Here is a 21,500-nt window from a genome sequence, read left to right as displayed (position 1 = left end):
GCAACAATGCAATGAAATCCCATTGAAAACCAACCCAATGGGAAACACTTGGGCCGCTACTTCCCTGAAGAGATGGGAGGCATATTTGTTGCTGAGCGTAATATTGGGCCGAGTTTCACACCCGACATTGCACTCGCCCGTGTGAAATTAGCCTCACAGTTCTACACCAAAAAGTGATGGTGGACAATGCCAGGTAAAAATTATATGCATGTTCCACATTAAGGGCTCACTCACACTGGCGTATGTGGCCTGCGTGCTTTTTTTTTAACATGTGTAATACGCAGTACACCGCAAACATGCATGTGGCATGCATATTTGCTGCATATGTTAAATCCTCTGAGTATATTGGCACATAAAAATGCACCAAAATAGGACATGCTGAGTTATTTTTCATGCCTGTGGGGAAAAAAAATGCAGGTGTGAGTGGCCCGATAGAAAGCAATGAGCTTTTAGCACCAAGTATTACGAGTGTGAAAAATATGCGGGCCATAGTTGCCTGTGTGAATGAGCCCTAAGGAAAATAGCACAGAGCGGGTCACGTTTTCAGACTAGCATACTGCCCAGTGGTACACCAGTTTACATAAATGTGCACAGTGTCCAGATACAAAGTGACAAATTAGTAAATACTACCTTACCATTGTAAAACAAAAAGTGCAACAGATGTGTTCTTTCCGTTCCAAAATACATGATAGTATCACACAGCATTAGAGATGAGCGAACGTACTCGTTAAGGGCGATTTTGCAATCGGCATCGTTATTTTCGAGTACCTGACTACTCGGGTGAAAAGATTCGGTGGGCGCCGAGGGGAGTGGGGAGAGAGAGAGAGCTCCCCCCTGCTCCACCACGCCACCCCCCGAATCTTTACACCCGAGTAGCCAGGTACTCAAAAATAGCGATGCTCGATTGCGAAATCGCCCTTAACGAGTACGTTCGCTCATCTCTACACAGCATCCTTAGGCTACTTTCGCATGTGCTCTTTTGTTTCTATTGCTTGGCTCAGTCCTTGGAGCCGAACAACGAAAATTCCAGGATCATCAGTTTGGCACATGCCAGGCCCAAACAGCTCCCATTGACTATGGTATAACAGTATCCATCCGGATGAAGTGTTCTAAAATGATATAGCGCAGCATGCTATTTTGTCTGGAATATCTTACTGGATCTGTGCCAAGAGCAAAAATGTGTATGAAACCTAAATGTGATCTGTATGGCAACCGTGGCATCCATTGTACCAAAATTCTAGCACTATTTAGTGGGTTTCCTTACAAATGGAAGTTACATTGCTTACTGTACATGAACTGAGCCTTTAGTTCTGTTGCCATTTGCGTTCAGTGTGTCTATCGCAGATTGCATTGGATTTGATGGGAAGGGCAGCTATTCTTCCATCAAAATGATGGACACCATAGAGGAACCATACAAGCACCATTATAATAGTGCAATACACTACCAAGTAACTGGACACATAGGCTTACGACATGAAGTGCAGAAGCCACTAGGTTTCTATGGGCTACAAAACAGAGGGGGTGCCTCGAAATATAAATAAAACAGCAGAAATACACTGAACACAAACACACAGGGATGAAAGATTATAAGGAATATTCACTTTCATGATCCTCAACCCACAATCCACACTCCTAGAATTATCCACCACCCGATGAAGCCGTGTTGAAGACTACTTAGACCGCCATTCTCAATCTCTAGTAAACATTTAAGAAATACACTTTTATATTCCAGGAAGTTCCCTATAAACTTCCTCTTAACAGTGTGACATTACACAGAAGTTGCGTGCCACCAAACCAGTGTTGCCTTTTTATAGCTCTTCCTTATAGATTTACTTTTCAGCTAACCACAGACTTCAGATAAAAAAAAGTCAGCTGAACACATCGATTTTATCATGGCCAAACAACAATCTCATGTGGAGGGGGCACAACGCTGGTGATGCCACCCACCAGTGTTTGATGCCTGCTGGCCAACAGCTCTAACAAAAGGGTCCACAGCTGCCAATCATTGTGCCTACAAGCTCCTAAAATGTGAGCCTGGTGTTCAATATTGGACTGGGGCCCCTACGTCCCACCAGTCAAGTTTATTCTGGGGGGGGGGGGGGGGGGCGCTGAACAGTACCATGCAGATATTACCCAGCTAAGATGCTGTAGTGCCCATCAGTATGTATTGCAGCAGGTCTACAGTGCTGTTTGCCATTTGTTAGGGGGCCCACCAATGCATTCACTTGTGCCCCTGTGCCCAGCTTGAGCCTGCCAGTATTGGAAAGATTCCCAAATAACCTGAATCTGATGGTATGAGCTGTATGTGTTGAGTATAGATGGAGGGGGTGCTCTGGTGGGCACAGGGTGACACCAATCCTGTACCATCAGTTACTACTAATATCATAAACTGAACAATACAACTTTTCCCACTTTATAACAAGTTCTCTACTGTCTGCGCTTCTTCAGCGGTCCTGATACTACAAGGTCCAGCATACCCAGGCGGCTCCTGCTGGGAGTTGTAGTCCCACAACCGCTGGAGTGTTGGGAGTTTCAGACCAGCTCCGTGGCATACACGTGCCCCCCGTGTAGCGGAACATATGGCAAGCCACAGTAAGATACAGGAGGCTCATACCCGATGACATAGGCGAGGATAACCAGCTGGATGACTCTGTTCAGCAGTCCAACCTTGCGGCTCTTAATCAGCGCTATACGCGGGGTGCTGTAGTCAAACACACAGCTGTACAGCTCGCCGCAGCAGCCACCGCCGCCTGACATGACTGCAGAGGAGCCGGGAGCAGCAGCGACCCCGCCGGACTTCAGCGGTCATGTGAGCAGCCCTCAGATCGGGAAAAGCTCCTGCCCAGAGGGTGGAGCTGGATTTCCTCCCGCACCGCCATCTATTGGTCAACATTGGAAGTACACTTCTTACATTTTAGCAGTTTCATATTTCTCTTCCCCTTATGCATTAATGAGCAGAACGTATTTTAATAAATTATTATAGTTACAAGGTGGCGTCCTGTGGGGGACACAGTTACATACAGCATAGAAAAATTGGCACAAAAATGGGCATTAAAAATAGGCTCCTATCAGTATGATTTAAAGAGTTACATGAGTCTAAGATACTGATATAAGACGGTCAGCGTACAGAGGCTGATGCCTCGCAGCAAATAAAACTGAGATCAGCTTGGTCCAAAGTTGCTCTGGGCATAAAAGCTGGGCAGAAAGCCACTTATTAATTATTTAAATAAGTATTTTTTATTTTAAAAGGGTTAAATGAGTTCAACCAATACGTTTGAGTCTAGCTTGGTCCAAAGTGGTCTCGCCATGAAAGCTGGCATCCAAAAAGGTAGACAGACACTTTTAAATGAATTAAATAAGTAACTGGGGTTTTCAATGTTTTAAAAGAGTTGGGGCCACTGGTCTAATACTGCCATCAAACAGAGGGTGATGCCCCACATCAAATATAGTTGAGGTCAGCCTGGTCCAAATAGATTCTGGGCATAAAAGCTGGCATCAAAATGGACAGACGGACACTTTTTCATTATTTTAATAAGTAACTGGTGTTTTTGAAGGGTTAAATGAGTTTGGGCCACTGATCTAACACTGTCAACACACAGAGGGTGATGCCAGGGGTGAACCTAGACTCTATGCTGTCTGAGGCCAACTATAGGATGGCACCACCTTGGGCCACTCACCTGTGGCAGCGCTACCTTGTGGGAAGTTGGGTTTGGTGTGGTGACCAGAACTTGCATAAAGCAGGTGCAGTGTCAGTGTGAACTGTTTGTCAGTAACCAGCCAGGATGAGCTGCATTTACAAAGCACTAAGCACAGCATGTGGATTGCAATGGCAGCCTGGAACGTTTTGAAGGTTCTCAGGTTTGCTATGTATTCATGCCCAATAGGCTGCTGCTAAAATGTACAATACACTAAAATACATAAGTATTGCAGTATATCGTGCAAGTGATAAGATCACAAGTTCAAGTCCCCTATGTGGACTAAAAAAAGGGTAAATATAAGTTTAAGGGACCTTACATACGGGATGAAATAGGCTGCACGACGCACCACAAGCCACAATAAATTCTGAAACCATAATCCGCAGGCTACCTGTGCATTTTGATGCAGAAAATGAAAATAGCTTCAAACCTGCCTGCAATTCCACATCAAAATCTGCTGAATCCTTTGATGTAATTCTGTCCTATGTGAAAGGTCTCCACAGTTTTCATAAGGATTTTAAAAATATTAATTGTAAAAACACTTTTTTCCCGCATAAGCGTAAAAAAATCAAAGCAAAAAAAATTTTGGTATTGTCACAACTGTAAAAGTCTGAACTATTAGAATATTGCATTATGTATACTGCACAGTAAGGCTAATTTCACACAGGCGAGTGTGATATCGGGCCATGAAACTAGGCCTGATATTGCACTCGCCAAATGCGATGTCCCCCTGGATGCGAGGCATTTTTGTTCAGGGAAAGGGCTTATTTACACGAGCGTATATCGGCCGGCGTTTTCACGGACGGCCGATATATGCTACCATCTCATGCACTGGATTCCAATGCATCAGATCACACAGGCGTATTCCTGCGACGTAAAAGCGCCTGGCCGGGCGCTTTTACGCTGGGCAGGAAGCCATCTTCTTGGCCGGACTACGGCCGCTGCCATTGACTCCTCTGGGAGCCAATGACAGCTGACGGAGAAGGGAGGTGGGAGGGAGTTTAGCAGCATGACTGCTAAACTCCCTCCCCCTTCTCCTCTCCGCCCCTTGCCGCTGTTTGCAATGGGAGGGGTGGGACAGGGCGGAGCTAATCTCTGCCCTGCTCCGCCCCCTCCCATTGCCAGCTGAGGACAAGGGGCAGAGAGGGGGCGGAATGTTAGCTCTGTCCCCATCCCTCCCACTCCTGTTGCAAACAGCTGGAGGGGAGGGAGAGAGGGTATTATTGTATCTTGACGCCACTGAAAGCTAGGTGTTTGACAGGAGGAATGCCCCTCTCACACCCCTAGCTCCCGATTGGATCAAGGCTGGCAGGTCTTAGTAGCACAGTGTGGATTGATGTGTGCGTTCCCTGCGCATATTAACATCTTTATCAACACTTCTGCCCTATTCAGCAATTTCAGCAAACTGATTGGTTCTAATTCACAATTCCAGCAACCTGATTGGTTGTTTGGGTTGGCTGATTTACAATTCCAGCAACCTGATTGGTGATTAGGGCAGAAGTGTTAATGAAGATGTTAATATGAGTTCCCTGCAGGCTTAGGCTTAGGGTTAGTTGTCTTCTTAGGCTTACATTATGAGCTGTAAATGCTGCCATGTTACCGTTGTAACATGGCAGCATTAACATCTAATAATGTAAGCCTAAGAATAAATGTTACGCTCACCTTAAGCCTGCAAGGAACGCACAAATCGATCCACACTCTGCAGCGATGAGTGTCAGTGGCAGTCGTCTGTCAGCTGCATGCCGGCCGCTCCCCCGCTCACAGCTGCGGCCCTAACCGCTTGTGATTCGTCACCGGGAAAGCTGGGAGCCCACGGCCTCAGTGCTGGTGCTGGCCCACTGTGCGCTTGTGGGCCGCGGTGGGGAAGGGCGGGCACCAGCCACCTCAGCGCTGCAGGCAGCTGTCAGCCCCGTGCCTCCCACTGCCTCTGTGCCCACTGACGGCCACTCCCCCGCTCCCAGCAGCCAATGCTTGGCCACTCTTTGCTTGTGGTCCGCCGCCAGGAGTGCCCCTTCCAGCTGCGAATTTTTAGTGGGCTTCCAGGACCTACTGCCCAACCAGGTGTGCAGCCTATCACGTACAGGGGGCGTCACCCCCCTGTCAATCTTGGCTCCATCAGGACTTCCTGGTGGCGTCAAAATACAATAATACCAGGAGAGAGGAGGTGAGCCGGCGAGGGGAAGGGAAGGGGGAAACAGATTAGCAGAGCTAAGCTGTCTACGCCCGATCCACGACATATACGCCGAGCCCGTGCATCATATGGTAGCATATATTGGCCGTGAAAACGCCGACCGGTATACGTTCGTGTGAATAAGCCCAAATAGCGATGGATCATGGAGTGTCTCCCATTGTTTCTAATGGGAGACTCGCATCGCATTCATGTGCACCTCGCACGCCGTACAATGCTTTGATGCCAAAGATAGGACTCTCTGCAAGTTATAGAATATATTTGATGGTACATTAAATGGTACCATTGAAAAATTCAACTTGTCACAGTGAAAAATAAGCCCTTACATCATTATATTGATGGGAAAATATAGAAGTTGATATTCTTGAAAAGCAGGAATGAAGCATGCCCCATTTCTAATAAGCCACACCTATTTGTCTGTCGAGGCCCAGAAAGTGTCTAAAACAAATAATAAATGTAATGCTAGATATGTAAGACAATTTTATAGCACAAACTGAGTCAGAATTCTGGCACATTTAGCTTAGTAACTCTTCCCCGATGTACTGTCCTATGTTTATAGATGTAGCAAAGCTTAAATGGACACTAACTTTTCACACAACTTATACTTATCTAATAGCCAGTGTATGTATCATCAATCTTGTAATATACTTGCATTATTTTTTTGTTATTTTAGCACTGAAAATCATGTATGAATTGCCTGCTATTGGGGGCTTCCCTTTCAGCCACTTTGCAATCCACTGCCTATCATTAGGCATTTGGTTTCACTAGTAACAGGAACATGGGGACACTGCTAGTTACTACATGCAACAGAAGGATGGGCATTTAGATGCTGCCCCTTCACAATCCTATAATTAAATGCCCCTCTATCCCTAAAATAACACCAGTATTCTAAACCAGCGGCTCCCAAACTGTGCTATGCGGAGCCCTTGGGGCTCTGCAAGTAACAGTCAGGGGCTCCGACCGAGGGGCTCCGTGGTGGCGAACCTATGGCAGGGATGCCAATGGCTGCTCACCACTGTAGTGTTTACCGGACAGGGTACTGTAGCTTCCCGCCAGTAATAACGCAGCGACGGTGATCCCAGTGCACACTCTGCCATCAGTGTGCACCAGGGATCCTCCTCCCCTGAGTCCTTACCTCCTCAGTTCCGCAGAAGAGGACAAGGGAGGAAATATTCGGGGCGCACACACTGACGTCAGTGTGCACCCGGGATCAGTGCCTAGAAGAGGAGGAGCGGCGCTGACTGCAAGGAGGAGATAAGTTTATGGGTTAGGGGGCTATTACTACTGTGGCTGCTGTGGGGTCAATATTACTGAGGGGGTTAATATTATTATTGTAAGGTTAATATTACTGAGGGGGTTAATATTTTTACTGCGGGGTTAATATTATTACTGCCGAGTTAATCTTACTACTGTGGGATTAATATTACTGTAGCGACTGTGGGATTAATATTCCTGATGGGGTTAGTATTATTACTGTGGGGTTAATATTACTGAAGGGGTTAATATTACTGTGGCTACTGTGGGGTTAATATTATTACTGTGGGGGTTAATAATATTACTGGGGTTACTGTGGGGTCACTATTACTACTGGGGCTTATGTGGAGTTATTATTATTACTGGGGCCACTGTGGGAGTCACTATTACTACTGATGCCACAGTGGGGGTCACTATTACTACTGGGGCCACCAATATAGGGGTCACTATTACTACACGGGGCGCATTTGCTGTGGAATTCACAGTAGCTGTAGCAGCAAAGTTGATGAGATTTTGAAAATCTCATCCACACGCTGTTGAAAAAATCTGCACAAAACCTGTGCGGATATTGACATGCGGTGCAGGATTTAATTCTGCAGCATGTTCATTTTAAATATAATGTATATCAATTGCCCACCCAGTGTTCCAGTTCCTCACTGTTTTTTTCAAATGGCCCTGTCCTTTTTATAATGACAGAGGTAAAAATCATTTGTAGTAATAGGCCACACCCCTAACCCCTCCTTTGACCACACCCTCTACCCCTCTGTGGGGCTCCATGAGAAGCAGTTGCTTCAAAAAGGGCTCCCTTGCTGAAAACGTTTTGGGAACCACTGTACTAAACTATATATGGCAGTGGGGGGACTCACAATTTGCACAAGCCCTCAGAACAGGCCCTGTAATTAATACTGTATAGACCCCATGATTAATACAGACTCTTTATCTGGCCCCAAAATTAAGACAGACCCCTTATCTGGCCCCCATAATTAAAGTAGACCTCTTGCTCTGACTCCACAATTAAAATAGAATCCCAGATCCTACCCCTGATAAGACACCCTAATTAAAACAGACCCTGTATCAGACCCTATAATGAATTAGCTCCAGTTTCCTTTCAGACTTCAGAACAGACAATATAAAAGCAATGACCTACCTGCCTTCACTCCTCCTGTACAGGTGCCGCTGAAGCCACTCCAGTCCTCTGAGTTCTTTTCTGCTACAGGCACTTTGCCATGTCCTGACGCCAACACACAGTGCATGCTGACATGGGCAGCGTCATAACTCAGTGCTGTGGGTGCTCAGAACGAGTAGTGAGCAGTGAGCAATAGAAACAGTGCTTACTGCTCCCCAAGGAGTCACTGATGGAAGTGCTCATTGTATAAAATGTTAAAGTTTAACTAAACGTTTCACAAACTTTTGACATGTGCGGCAAGGCAGTAAAAAGAATGGCCTGCAGAGAGCTGTAAAACAGGCATTCTGTGTGCTAATCAGCAGGGACAGCTGTATGGCCCAATGTCCATGGGTAAATTTGATTTGCGGAATCCGCGCTGGGCACCTGCAAATCAAGCCGCTCATAGAGAAGCATGGGCATCTGCAAATGGATTAAAAGCATGCGGATTTGATTTGCAGACCTTCTGGTCCAAAAAACAAATCGCAGCATGCTCCATTTTTTTGCGGATCCTACAGGGACGGCTTCTATTGAAGTCAATGTAAGCCGTCCAATCCGCAAGAAAGTAGGGGATTTATTTAAAAAACTGCACATGTCCGATGGCGAGCCATGAGGAACGTGCGCAGTACAGCAAATTCAGAAGTGGAGGAATCCATGCGGACGCCGCTGCCGGGGAGATCAGGTTCTGTGGACATGAAGCCTAAGGCCCCCTGTCCATGGGCGTTGCGAAGTCCCGCAGCGAATCTCTGCCGTGGGAGCTGCTGCTCGGGAGCAGGAGTCGGCAGACGAATCTCCGCCGGTCAGCCTATCTGATAGATAGGCTGACCGCGGAGAATCACGGCTGCGAATTGCAGGCCGGGAGCAGAGAATCGCAAAGATTCTCTGCTCGTGGACCCGGGCCGGCGCTTTCCATAGATACGCTATGGAAAGCTTCAGACGGCGTGATTCACGGGCAATTTACCACCGGCGAAATCACGTCCGTGGACAGGGGACCTAAGGCTGCATCTGCAGGAGTTATGGTTCAAACGCATTTTATTTGATCGTACAATCAATCAATAAGAACAGATTCTTACACATAGTCACAGCAAAAAAATAAAAAATCTTGTTCATATAATTTTCACTATATGAGTATCGAGTCTTGCATATATAAAACTATATCCAACATCAACAAAATAGTTTGAGAAGGTTCTCAAAAGGAGAGCCTCCCTGTACAGGTTTAAAATATCAGGACATAGAGTAGCGAAAACAATTAAGAATTCAAGATAAAGAAAAGTGAAAAGGAAAGAAAAAAAAAAAAGGCGGAAAAGAGAAAAAGAAAAGAAAAGCTTCTCTGTGTTCGGCAGGTCGGGCCGCCCGCCCTGATTATATAATCTTTTGCTAGTTTCTTACTGAATTAAGGGTAAATTTCCCCTCTAAGGAGCCAGTCTCTAAGTCGGCTGGAAGAACGTAGTGTTAGCCATATCGCCCAGGTTGCATAATACTTTTGAAATCTGTTGTCATCTGTAGCTATGGTTTCTTCTCATTGCCTCAGTGTGTCCACAGCTTCCAACCAAAGTACTCTGGATGGGGGTGTTTTTGATTTTCATAACCTCAGGATTACCTGTCTTATGGCCAGAATGAAAAATCTTAGTAATCCTTTTTTTGCACCTGAGATGGAACCTGGGAAAATCGACAGAAGGGCCAATTCAGGGGAGAAGGTGATCCCAGCATGCGTCAGCCCGTTATAAAGTTTATTTACATCTGTCCATAGACTATGGATCAAAGGGCACGACCACCATATGTGAAGGAAAGTACCCTCCTCTACTAGGCATCTCCAGCATCTATCTGTTTGCCGTGGATATATCTTGGCTAATTTAGATGGAACTCTATACCATTGAGAGATCAATTTGTAGTTTGTTTCCTGAAGTTTGATGGAAATAGATAATTTATGTGTTAAAGTTAAAGCCTTCACCCATTCTTCTTCTGATATTGGGTGCCCCAACTCCTTTTTACCAGCGCGATTTAAACCCCACTTTTTCGTTCTTTGTCTCCCCTGCTAGCAAGATGCGATATGAGCTAGAGATTTCCGCTTTAGGTGGATCAGCTGCCACACACAACTCCTCAAACCTGGTCAAGGGCCTACTCAGTTGTCCCATTGTGCCCAGGGAGCAGACATAACTACAGATTTGGAGGTACTGAAACCATGCTCCGGCCACCGGTCCCTCAGATCCCAAAATGCTTTGTAGTGTTTTTATGTTCCCATTCTCCAACAAATATCTGATACGAGGTGTCATAACCCCCAATTTGGCCAGCAGAGAACAGTCATCATCTGGAATTGGTAGTCCGGGATTTTCTGTTAAAGGTGTAAGTTATCCTGGGCGTGACACCAGACCCATCCTTTCTGCGAAACCATCCCTTATATTCAGGATTTTTGCCATGAGAGGTGATAGGCTCAATCTCTTCCTATTTTCTCCCCCGGGTGTCTGCAGGAGTTAAAACCTCCATAGACACTGAGCACTGTGGCTGCTGTTGTTGGACAAGCTAACGGTGGCCGGAAACCACGATCCTGATGGGTTGACGGCTCTTAGGATGACACCCTGCTTGGGTGTGATGGACTTTATGTTCAAGGCACTAGTTCTGATATAGCTAGTGCGAGATAACCTGTGTTATTTAGCGGCTAGACGACCAGGGATATTTATCATAAATGTATGTATTGTGACAACACTGCGAAGATTATGTTACTTTTGTTCAATATATTTTTATTATTTTCACGGTATGAGAGAACTTAACAGGGGGGAAAACATTTGTGTTATCTCAATACAATAGACTTTTACAATGAAGCTTAATAAATCTCGAATTGAAATATAAAATACTTGTCTATGATATTTTGTAGAGTATATGAACATGGGGGTGTAGGGTTGGTAAGATGGGGAGAGGTGAGAGAGGGTAGGTATTTAAGAAGCGAGATTATGTTACTTTTGATGTCTGTTATGTTACCAAAATAAATGGACTTCCTGAGTTTCATCACAAATTCTGGCCTGGACGTGAGTTACTGAGGTGCGACCACCCATCTAGGTGGAGAACAGATGGCGATTCCAAGAGCTCAATACCCCTTAAGTCGTCACACATACGGACCTTACCCTGGCTTCTGTGCATGCGCCCGTCAGCAAAATGGCAGACACATGCACAGAAGTCAAGGATTGCCGAGGTAATTTAATAAAATATCCCTGTTCTTGGCTACCAAAGGCTGCAATGAGCGGTTCCTAGTCACATGATCGTGATCACGTAAAAATTAAAAAAAAGTTGAAGTTTCATGTCTCCTCAGCGACGTGATCAGTGAGAGGAGGTGAAACTTTTTACCGGAGGCCTCCGTATTTGAACTCCAACGTGATCCTCCTCCACGGACCTTACCTGGCTTCTGAGCATGTAACCGTCGGCAAAATGCCAGACACATTCGCAGGAGCCGGGAAATTTAAAATCTCCTTACTCCCGGCTCCAAAATCAAAATTTGGCTCCGTCACTAAGGGGTAATGCATTGAGTCAAGGTGAACTTTGTTCGTTTGTACATGACAGTACATAGATGCCTCTGCCTGTAAAATACATTGCCTGCAGTATTGCTTCTGCCTGTTCCCCACCTCTGCCGATGGCTCCAGGTCTCCACTGTGCTGTTTGTTTACAAACTGCAGTCAACTTGTAACATCCCGTAAAACCTGCTGCTGCAGCCAATAATAGAACTCAGCGATTAGCGTGAAGCGCTGTCTTTGGCAGCAGCAGCTTGTTTGTAGACGACTCATGCTGACTGCAGCCTGTAAAGATAATGTCAGCAAGTAGAGTCAGAATGGGGATCAGTTGCTTTGTTATTTTACACCACGGGGAACCCGTTAAGGTGTCTTTCACATAACTCAGACAACCCTTTTAAGGCTTCTTTCCCACGAGCATATAGGAACTTTTTATTTCCCACGAGCGTATATCACCCGGCGTTTTCACGGCTGGCCTATATACGCTACCATCTAGGGCGCAGAAGCTCGTGAACAAGCGCACAAATCTACTGTTTGTTTACACGGCATGGGCCCCAGCGCATATACGCCGAGGTCACCATGCCGTCACCACTTTCCCCTCCCTCCCCCTCGCAGGCTCACCTCTGCTCTCCTTCCCACTCGTTCTTTGCAATGGGAGGGGTGGCATGGGGGCATAGCTACGCACCGCCCCGTCCTGCCTCCTCCCATTGCTGGCTGCGGAGAAGAGGAGGGGGCGGAGCCTAGCTTCGTCCCCATCACACCCCATCCCATTGCAAAGAGCCAGCGGGGAGGAGAGCAGAGGTGAGCCAGTGAGCGGGGAGTTTAGCAGAGGGAGGAAGTTTAGCAGCCACGCTGCTAAACTCCCTTCCACATCCGGCCGCTGTCATTGGCTCCCATAGGAGCCCATGCAGCGGCCAACGTATTCCGGCCCAAAAGATAGTTCCAGGACTATCTTTTGGGCCTGACGTTAAAACTGCCGGCGCTATATTGGCCTGGCCAGGCGCTTTTATGTCTTAGGAATACAGCCATGTGATCTGATGCATTGGAATCCAATACAGCAGATCACAGCGTATATTGGCGGGCCGTGAAAACGGTGGGCCGATATACACTCGTAGGAAAGAGGCCTAAGGGAGAATCTGCTGGAAATTGGTTTTAGATTTTTATGTATTTTTTTATTTAGTATCTCCACTATTTACAGAAATTTACAGAAATCTATGAACCAATAACTGCAATTGTTTTTGCAAAAAGTGAAGCTGGCTAGTCCCAGTTCATAGTTCCTATCTCCCAGAAACCATTGTGATAACTAAGAAACAATGTTAACCATAAACAACTGGACACAGACAAAAAGTTAATATATTACCTTTATTGGTTCATAGATTTAAAAAACTGAGGCAACCTGTTCAACAGAAAATAAATTAAAACCACTTTCACACAAAACAGCAGCAAAATGTCACGATTTTCATTGCAATCTTTCGCCACAATTTTACCGCCGTTTTCGGACACAGGTTAAAGCGTCCGACAGTGGTTTTTAACGAATCCCATTATTGCGATGGGTGATGAGGTGCCTTAGAAGCGCAAAAACGTGGCAAAATAGAGTGCTAATCGCGGCGTTAGAAATAAGTAATAGTATATGTACTATAATAAGTAGTAGTTGAAACTCTTAATCAGTTGACCAGGGCACTTGCACTTCCAGCTATCTCAGTTCATACAAGAGCTTTAAAAATTGACAAGCATCTGTATTCTTATGGTCTTGTAAACTTGTTACATAAAAAGGGTGATAACTACTGGTAAAGTTCTCTATGGCTTGAATGAATTGTTTAAAGGGGTTATCCAGGGGACATAGTATTCTGTAAAACATCACTCAGCTTGCAGTATTACAATAATAAATTACATACTCACCCTTCCCTGTACCCCGTCACTGCTGTCTGTCTGCCTCTACCGTCCCTGCTGAACTTCACTTCTGGGAGTGATGACGACCGACACTGGGTTATGTCAGTGCTGCAGCTATTCAACAGCTGAAGGAAGACAGTGATCGGCTGCAGCAGTCACATGGCCCTTTTGTCGGGGACATCATCGCCATCTCCCTGCACCCGGTAGTGAAGGCTGGTGAGACGGCAGTGGCGGGGAAACGTGGAATGGTCAGTATGTAATTATTTTACTACTACAAGCTAAGCGAGGCTTTACAGTATACTATGTTCCCGAATAAACCCTTTAAGTGAGTGGTAAATGAGAAGATTTATTAGGGAATCAACTTGATTTTTACTTGACTTTCTGTGATACCAGGAATTCAAACTTCATATACACAATGTTGGCATTTTTCTTGCCACTTGCAGAAAGCTGTTACACATTTTCTGAATGTCTGCTTTTGCATTACAACTAGAGATGAGCGAGCATACTCGCTAAGGACAATTGCTCGATCGAGCATTGTCCTTAGCGAGTATCTCCCCGATCGGAAGAAAAGATTCGGGTGCCGGCGCGGGTGACAGGTGAGTTGCGGCCATGAGCAGGTGGGAGTGGGGGGGAGAGAGGGAGAGAGAGATCTCCCCTCCGTTCCTCCCCGCTCTTCCCCACCCGCCGCCGGCAGCCGAATTTTTTCTTCCGAGCGGGCAGGTACTCGCTATGGGCAATGCTCGATCAAGCAATTGCCCTTATCGAGTATGCTCGCTCATCTCTAATTACAACCATAGTAGTGTACACATGCTACATTTACTTTACTTTATTTTGCAAGTGCTGTGTAACTTTAATATTTGCACTGAGCATTTGAGCATGTGACTGCCTCTATCTGGATGAACACTTCTACCAGGTTAGTCCAAGGCTGCTTTTAATTAGAACAGAATATAGCTGGATCCTACTTGCCCTGAGTCTATTTTGGAGGCCTAGAGTAAGTCTAGTAGTGTAGGGTCCCATTCAAAGAGGTCGACTTGCTGGGGCAGATGGACTCTCACAATTTGCTCAAGATGTGCGCCAAGGACCTCATATTTAAATGCATAGTTAATAAAGCAGTGATACAATGAAAAATTCATGTATTCAATGTGTTAGGGAACTGACAAATGAAGTATTATCAATGTTGTCATAAGCTACTTCATTATTATTATTTATACCTTAAAAAAGTGTTAGTTCGGGCTCTTTCCCACAAGTGCATATCGGCCAGCCGTGAAAACGTCCAGACGATATGGGCTGTGATCTGATGCATTGGATTCCAATGCATTAGATCACATGGGTGTATTCCTGAGACTAAAAGCGCCCGGCCGAGCCAATATAGCGCAGGGCGTTTTTATGTCGGGCCCAAAAGATAGTCCTCGAACTATCTTTTGGTCCGGTATACGTCGGTCGCTACATGGGCTCCTATGGCGGCGGCCCTAGGTGGGAGTTTAACAGCATGGCTGCTAAACTCCCTTCCTCTATTAGCTCCGCCCTGTCCCGCCTCTCCTCATTGAAAATAGTGCAGGGGGTGGACAGGGGGTGGACAGGGGGTGGAGAGTTGGCGGAGAGGGGGCGGGAGCTCAGAGCACTGCTCCTGGCTCTTCCAGCCTCCTCCCCCTGCAGAGAGAGATGCCGTATATCGGCTGGGCGTGAAAACGCAGCCGATATACGGTCATCTGAATGCACCCTCAAAAATTAGATTCTGCCTATAGAAGATGACATGTTCAGCATGTGATTTTTCTACAGAAGAAGAATCAGTTCAAACCAGCTGATGATGTAAAACACAACATAAACACTGTCTCTATAACAGAGGCCAGATAACATGGGCTAATTGGTCATATTGTAATAGGTCAAATGCTAAATAGATTGATACGAATACAAGTTTTAACGGGTTGTATGTTATGAAACACCTTGCTATTCTTGTCCTTGACCCTCTCTATTGGGTTGTTTCTCCTCAAAATAATATTTAAACTGTTGAACTAATAATAAAGAGGGAGTCAGCTTATGGAACACCTCTCCATGATGTGTTATGTTTGCTGATGTCTCTGAGCTCCTACCAACCACACCTAATTTGGCACCCAGTATTTCTAACAGCACAATTGCGCTAACAAATGTTAGCATTTTTCTTTGGGCTTGTAGAGTGTTCTTATACATTTTGTGAATGTTTACTAATGTTCTTTTGTTACAATTTGACAGCAATGCTATTAGGTAGGTGTGCGCAACCTTTGGTATCTCTGGACCACACTGGAAGAAAAAGAGTTGTCTTGGGCCACACAATAATGACACAAACATTTAATGAAAGCTGATAAGCAAAAAGGAAAGCTCCATGCATAATTTTTGTGATATCTACCACCACAAATAAGCAATAAAATTCCTCACATACTGCGTTTCCCCAAAAATAAGACAGGGTCTATATTAATTTTTGCTCTAAAATATATTTTTTTTTACATGTATTTTTACCTGAACACCATTTAAAAATTAGCTAGGCCTTATTTTCAGGGAAACAGGGTAATAACCCTAATCCACAGTCCTCCACACAACCCCTATTGTCCTCCAAACAATTCCCATCTTCCTCCACACAACCCCCATTGTCCTCCCAATCCTCCAAACAACCCATCAATCTTCATTGTCCTCCAAACAATCCTTATCGCCCTCTACTGTGTCCCCAAACAACCCACAACATCCTTTACTGTGTACCCAAACAACCATCATGATCCTCCAAAAAACACCTGCTGCTGCTGGCAGGCCATACAGACTTCAGACTGGAGTCAGTGCCTGCTTCTGCATGCAAGCCTGGACACATGAATTTGCCCAGGCTCACATGCAGTTCACAGCCACGGTCCAATTTCTGGGAAGGGACAAATAGTGTCGGCTGGAAACAATGAGACCCCCATCTTTTGTCCTCATCTTGATACTAGCTAAGAGTGGTCAGAACTCAGGATGGCAGGAAGGAGAATCGCCACGCACCTGAAGTGACTGAGTGGGTCAAGCAGTCACAGAGCTGCAAGTGTCGTCCACTGACTCGTCATCTGTGTGAGCCAGTCTGTGAGTGGAAGCTCAAAGCCTGCTGCTGCCAGGTACTGCCTGTGGCCTCACCTCCTCCAGATTCAGCCTTCCCTTTATGTTGGACTGCATTCAGAGCCATATGTGGCCCACGGTCTGTAGGTTAGGTACCTCTGCCATTAGGATTCTCACAGGAAACAGATAAAGATCACTAGGATATACATCTCAATTTTTTTGCAACATAGTCACAGATTTCTCATATATTTCATGGTTCAAAAATATTTTATTAGACAGCTACATTCGCAATGAGGAACAGTTTTACATCATGTTGATAGAGTATATATTATAATATAATAGGGAAGTGGACTGCACATATGATGGCCGACTATTGTTGGATGTTGAAAAGAGACTGTACAGACAAACACTCAAGGTCATTAAAAATTACGTTTTTTTTCAATTTTCACATTTTCGTGACTTGTGAAAAAAACTGACGTGATACGAAATTTTGAATATACCTCTTTATTTAAAAACAACAGACAAAATACATCCAATAACTCCACATTTGACAGGTTGTGTCTTTGGACCCCACTGCAACCGGGGACTATCTCTTATCTTTAGGCAACCATGAATCAACCTTCTCTAGATGGGAAACTTCCCTTAACATCTCTCTCTCTCATTACCTCGCTGGCACCATTGTTGCACATTTACATCAAAAGGCAGCCACCAGGTGACAATGGCGGAGAGCTCAATTAAGGTTCTCCACAGGTCCTATATGGTTCCTGAAATTATCAGAAAATATAACCAGAATAGCTCATCGACCTGTTTTCAGGGTTGCACTGAAATAGGTTCTGCTGTACACACCTGGTTGACATGCCCGAAGGTGAGATCACTCTGGGGACAGGTCGCTGGCCTTGCCTCCTCGATGATTGGCAAGCCCTATGACCGGGCCCCAGCGACATGTTTACTAGTGGATAAACAGCTAGGCTTCAACAATCAGCAACATAAACTGGCTCAAAACATTTGTATGGCTACCAGAGTCTATATAGCATCTCAATGGTTATCGCCTATACTGCAGATCGGTCTGATCAAGGCTAGAATCTCACGAATGATGATATACGAGAAGCTTTCAGCTATCAGGGAAGACAGGATGGATGGATGCCCTACGGAAGAATTGGAGAGTAGCAGAACTAACCAAAAGAAATATGTGACATATTAGATGTTGATGCCATTACCTTGATGTATCAGTACCTTCTGTTATGTTATGTTTTACAAAATTTTTTCATTCTGAAATCCCCCTGTGTGGGGTATATTTTTGGTAAATATACTGCTATATTCTGACAAAATTTATTTAAAAAAATTTGAAACTAAAAACAACAGACAAAAGTTGGAAAATTGCAGATCATTGAAGTGAAAATACATTTCCCCTATATGGTACATGAAAAGTAGCTGTCACCTTTTAGTAATTCGTAGACATGTTAAAGTCTCCTGTCAAAACCAAGCAGACCGAAACCTTAAGTTTGTATTAACCAGAATGTTCTCATTTGTAATATGCTAGTAGTACATGTCAATATTCTGCTGCTCAAAATGCATAATCTATGTAGGTGCAGCAGAAATGTTCCAAAAATACATATTTGGTATATAAAAAAACTGCAGCATTTTACATAACTTAGGGTGCCCACCCACTGGCGATTTTTTTCCCTGCGAAATTCGCAGCATTTTTTTCTCTGCAGGGGTCTATGGGACTTGTAATGTTAAAATCGCGATCGCGCAAAATCGCAATTTACCGCGAAATCGCGATTTTGCGCGATCGCGATTTTAACATTACAAGTCCCATAGACCCCTGCAGAGAAAAAAATGCTGCGAATTTCGCAGGGAAAAAAAATCGCCAGTGGGTGGGCGCCCTTATATACATTTTTACTGATTCAAAGCATTTGCAATCTGCTACAGGATTATCATTGCTTACCTTAAAAAGATACATAAACCTTTCAAATACATGAGAAATTTTTACCTTTCATTAATCTGATTTGATGGATCAAATCCTTATAGCTCACTATTTGTCACACTTGCATTTGAATGATGATGGCACATGAGCTACAATGTCTTATTTGTGCAGATATTTTCCATCCACATATTTAGAGAAAAATGACATATTAGTCCTGTTGTATTACACATATAAATGCATACAGTGTGAATGCTGCTTCCAGGGGTGTAACACAGCAGCTAACATATGTACATATGGTGGACCTGCCCACTGTTATACTCTCTTTGGCACATCTCAAGTATCCTTATCAACAAAAACATCCGATCTTACAGCAATGCTCATCAGAAACAGAATGTATGGGGTCAATAACAAAACTCATTGCCTCATTCAATTTATTGCTCGTCACTAGAATTCACATTAGAGCCAAACAGAAATCGTCGTCCCTTTCTCGTATTGCAGTGACCGCAATATGTATATATACGTTGTGTGATTGTGAGCTCTGGCGTAACTATAGGGGATGCAGAGGGTTGCGGTTGCACCTGGGCCCAGGGGCCTTAGGGGGCCGATAAGGCCCCTCTTCTCCGTATAGGAGCCCAGTACTACGGTATGAATGAAGCATTATAGTTGGGGGCCCCGTTACAGATTGTGCATTGGGGCCCAGGAGCTTTAAGTTACACCACTGCTTTAAGGAGTTAAGAGAAGTTGGGGAGCCCCAAGATAAACCTTTGCACCCAGGCCCACGAGCCTTTAGTTACGCCCCTGATTGTGAGGGTTGTATGAAGTGGGCTCAGGAACAAAATCTCGGCTCCTTACCTATCAGCTGTTTTTGATAGCTGAAAGCAAACAGCAATTGCCATGATTGGAGCTAGCTCCAATCACAGCAGTTAACTCTTTAGATGCCACAGTCCAAGATGACTGTGTGTCTAAACAGTTAAGAATTTATTTATTTTCTCTGCATTTCATATGCTATATTGTATGCTGCTTTGTTGTTTTATTTTCGGCCCTCTATGTGGGGATTTTTCATGACTGTATTTGTATTGTATGTAAGATTCTTCAATATATTTTTTGCATTAAAATCCTTTCAAACTAAAACATATTTGTGTCTAGATACTGCTACAGCAAACCTATAGCACCCTCTGGAGTTCATTTGAACCCCAGTAAAAAAACCTAATGAGCAGACTTGGTGGTCACACATAGCAGAAGCAGAGTCCCATCACCTGGATCCTCTTGTACGTGTTTTGGCTTAGTAATTCCTACTTTTGTGTAAACCAGCCAATAAGAATCAGCGCACTAGAAGCAGTTCTATTTACTTACACTGAAATGTTTAAAGGGGTTGTCCCGCGCCGAAACGGGTTTTTTTTTTTTTCAACCCCCCCCCCGTTCGGCGCGAGACAACCCCGATGCAGGGAGGTAAAGAAAGCTCACCGGAGCGCTTACCTGAATCCCCGCGCTCCGGTGACTTCTCTACTCACCGCTGAAGATGGCCTCTTCCTCCGTGGACCGCAGCTCTTCTGTGCGGTCCACTGCCGATTCCAGCCTCCTGATTGGCTGGAATCGGCACGTGACGGGGCGGAGCTACACGGAGCTACACGGAGCCCCATAGAAGACTGCAGAAGACCCGGACTGCGCAAGCGCGGCTAATTTGGCCATCGGAGGGCGAAAATTAGTCGGCACCATGGAGACGAGGACGCCAGCAACGGAACAGGTAAGTATAAAACTTTTTATAACTTCTGCATGGCTCATAATTAATGCACAATGTACATTACAAAGTGCATTATTATGGCCATGCAGAAGTGTACAGACCCACTTGCTGCCTCGGGACAACCCCTTTAAGTCGATGTTCTGAGAGGGAATCAGAAGCCCACCAGGGGGCGTCATAAGAAGTATGTTACAGAAAAATCTAGACACAGGAACATTTTTTGTAACTATTCCACTTGAAAGTTTCATGTGATCTGAGAAATAGAATATTCAATCTTAAGCAGTCACATAGCTACTGAACATAAGCAAAAGGCACAGTGATTGCTACCAATAGTATAATCATCATCAATGATGCTGTTTCAGCAGAGGTGTCTGTGAAGCATCAGATGCCGATTGCTCTTTTGCATGTAACAAAGTTTCTTGAATGTTACTGTCAAATGCATTTCTAATCTCAAATTTACAGCAGCTCGGGACTTTGGAAAAAGCTAATATATCTTTATTGGACCCAAAACGCCATTGTATATATTGTTCCTCTGCGCATTTCACAAGTTTTTCACTAACTATAGAGTGTGTGTTTAGTAATGGATCATTGTACTGCAGAATGTAGACCAGTGTGTGTCTGTCCAGGACCAATTTCTTAAACATATCAGAGTTAGTAATGCACTCCCCTTTTTTTGACCGGCAGCAAAGCTGATTCTCAAACTCCTTCTCCTTGTGGCATTTCAAACACTGACACCATGCAGGAATTGCTGAGGCTTTACTCAAGGCCTTTGTGGTAACCGGTAACAGTTCTATTCCAATGGCTCCAGGATCTTCAATCCGTCTAAAAATTTCTCTTGAAGTAAAAGCTCCTCTCTGAAATGAATAAGGTAATAAAAAAGATCGTTTAAAGGGGTTGTCCAGTTCTAAACTATTGATGGCATATCCTGAGGATAGATCATCAATAGTAGATTGGTGGGGGTTCATCACTATGGATCACCACCAATCCCTCTGCTCTCTGCACTGAGACGATTTCTGCAGGATGTAGACAGCTCTGCTATTCTTGTATCTTGTCACCACCGGAAGTGTGGGTGGTGACAAGGTACTGTCTGCTTGACAG

At 44.8% G+C, this 21,500-nt stretch overlaps 2 protein-coding genes across 5 annotated transcripts in view; both read right to left on the bottom strand.

Moving 5' to 3' along the window:
- The window catches only part of P2RX4 (purinergic receptor P2X 4), a 46,820-nt gene extending 44,002 nt beyond the window's left edge, over positions 1-2,818 (bottom strand). For both annotated transcript variants that reach the window (XM_066603271.1, XM_066603272.1), the window contains exon 1: positions 2,615-2,818. In XM_066603271.1, the coding sequence (XP_066459368.1) occupies positions 2,615-2,757 (143 nt within the window). In that variant the 5' untranslated portion in view covers positions 2,758-2,818. The remainder of the gene's footprint in view (positions 1-2,614) is intronic.
- A 17,831-nt stretch (positions 2,819-20,649) lies between these two features.
- Positions 20,650-21,500, bottom strand: part of P2RX7 (purinergic receptor P2X 7) — a 54,285-nt gene continuing 53,434 nt past the window's right edge. For all 3 annotated transcript variants that reach the window (XM_066603269.1, XM_066603268.1, XM_066603270.1), the window contains one exon: positions 20,650-21,256. In XM_066603269.1, coding sequence (XP_066459366.1) covers positions 20,747-21,256 — 510 coding nt within the window. In that variant the 3' untranslated portion in view covers positions 20,650-20,746. The remainder of the gene's footprint in view (positions 21,257-21,500) is intronic.

The sequence above is a fragment of the Eleutherodactylus coqui genome, chromosome 5, assembly GCF_035609145.1.
Source record: "Eleutherodactylus coqui strain aEleCoq1 chromosome 5, aEleCoq1.hap1, whole genome shotgun sequence".
In the NCBI taxonomy this organism is placed as follows: domain Eukaryota; kingdom Metazoa; phylum Chordata; class Amphibia; order Anura; family Eleutherodactylidae; genus Eleutherodactylus; species Eleutherodactylus coqui.
Note: the sequence above shows the minus strand (reverse complement) of the source record. Positions and strands in the feature narration are given on the sequence as shown.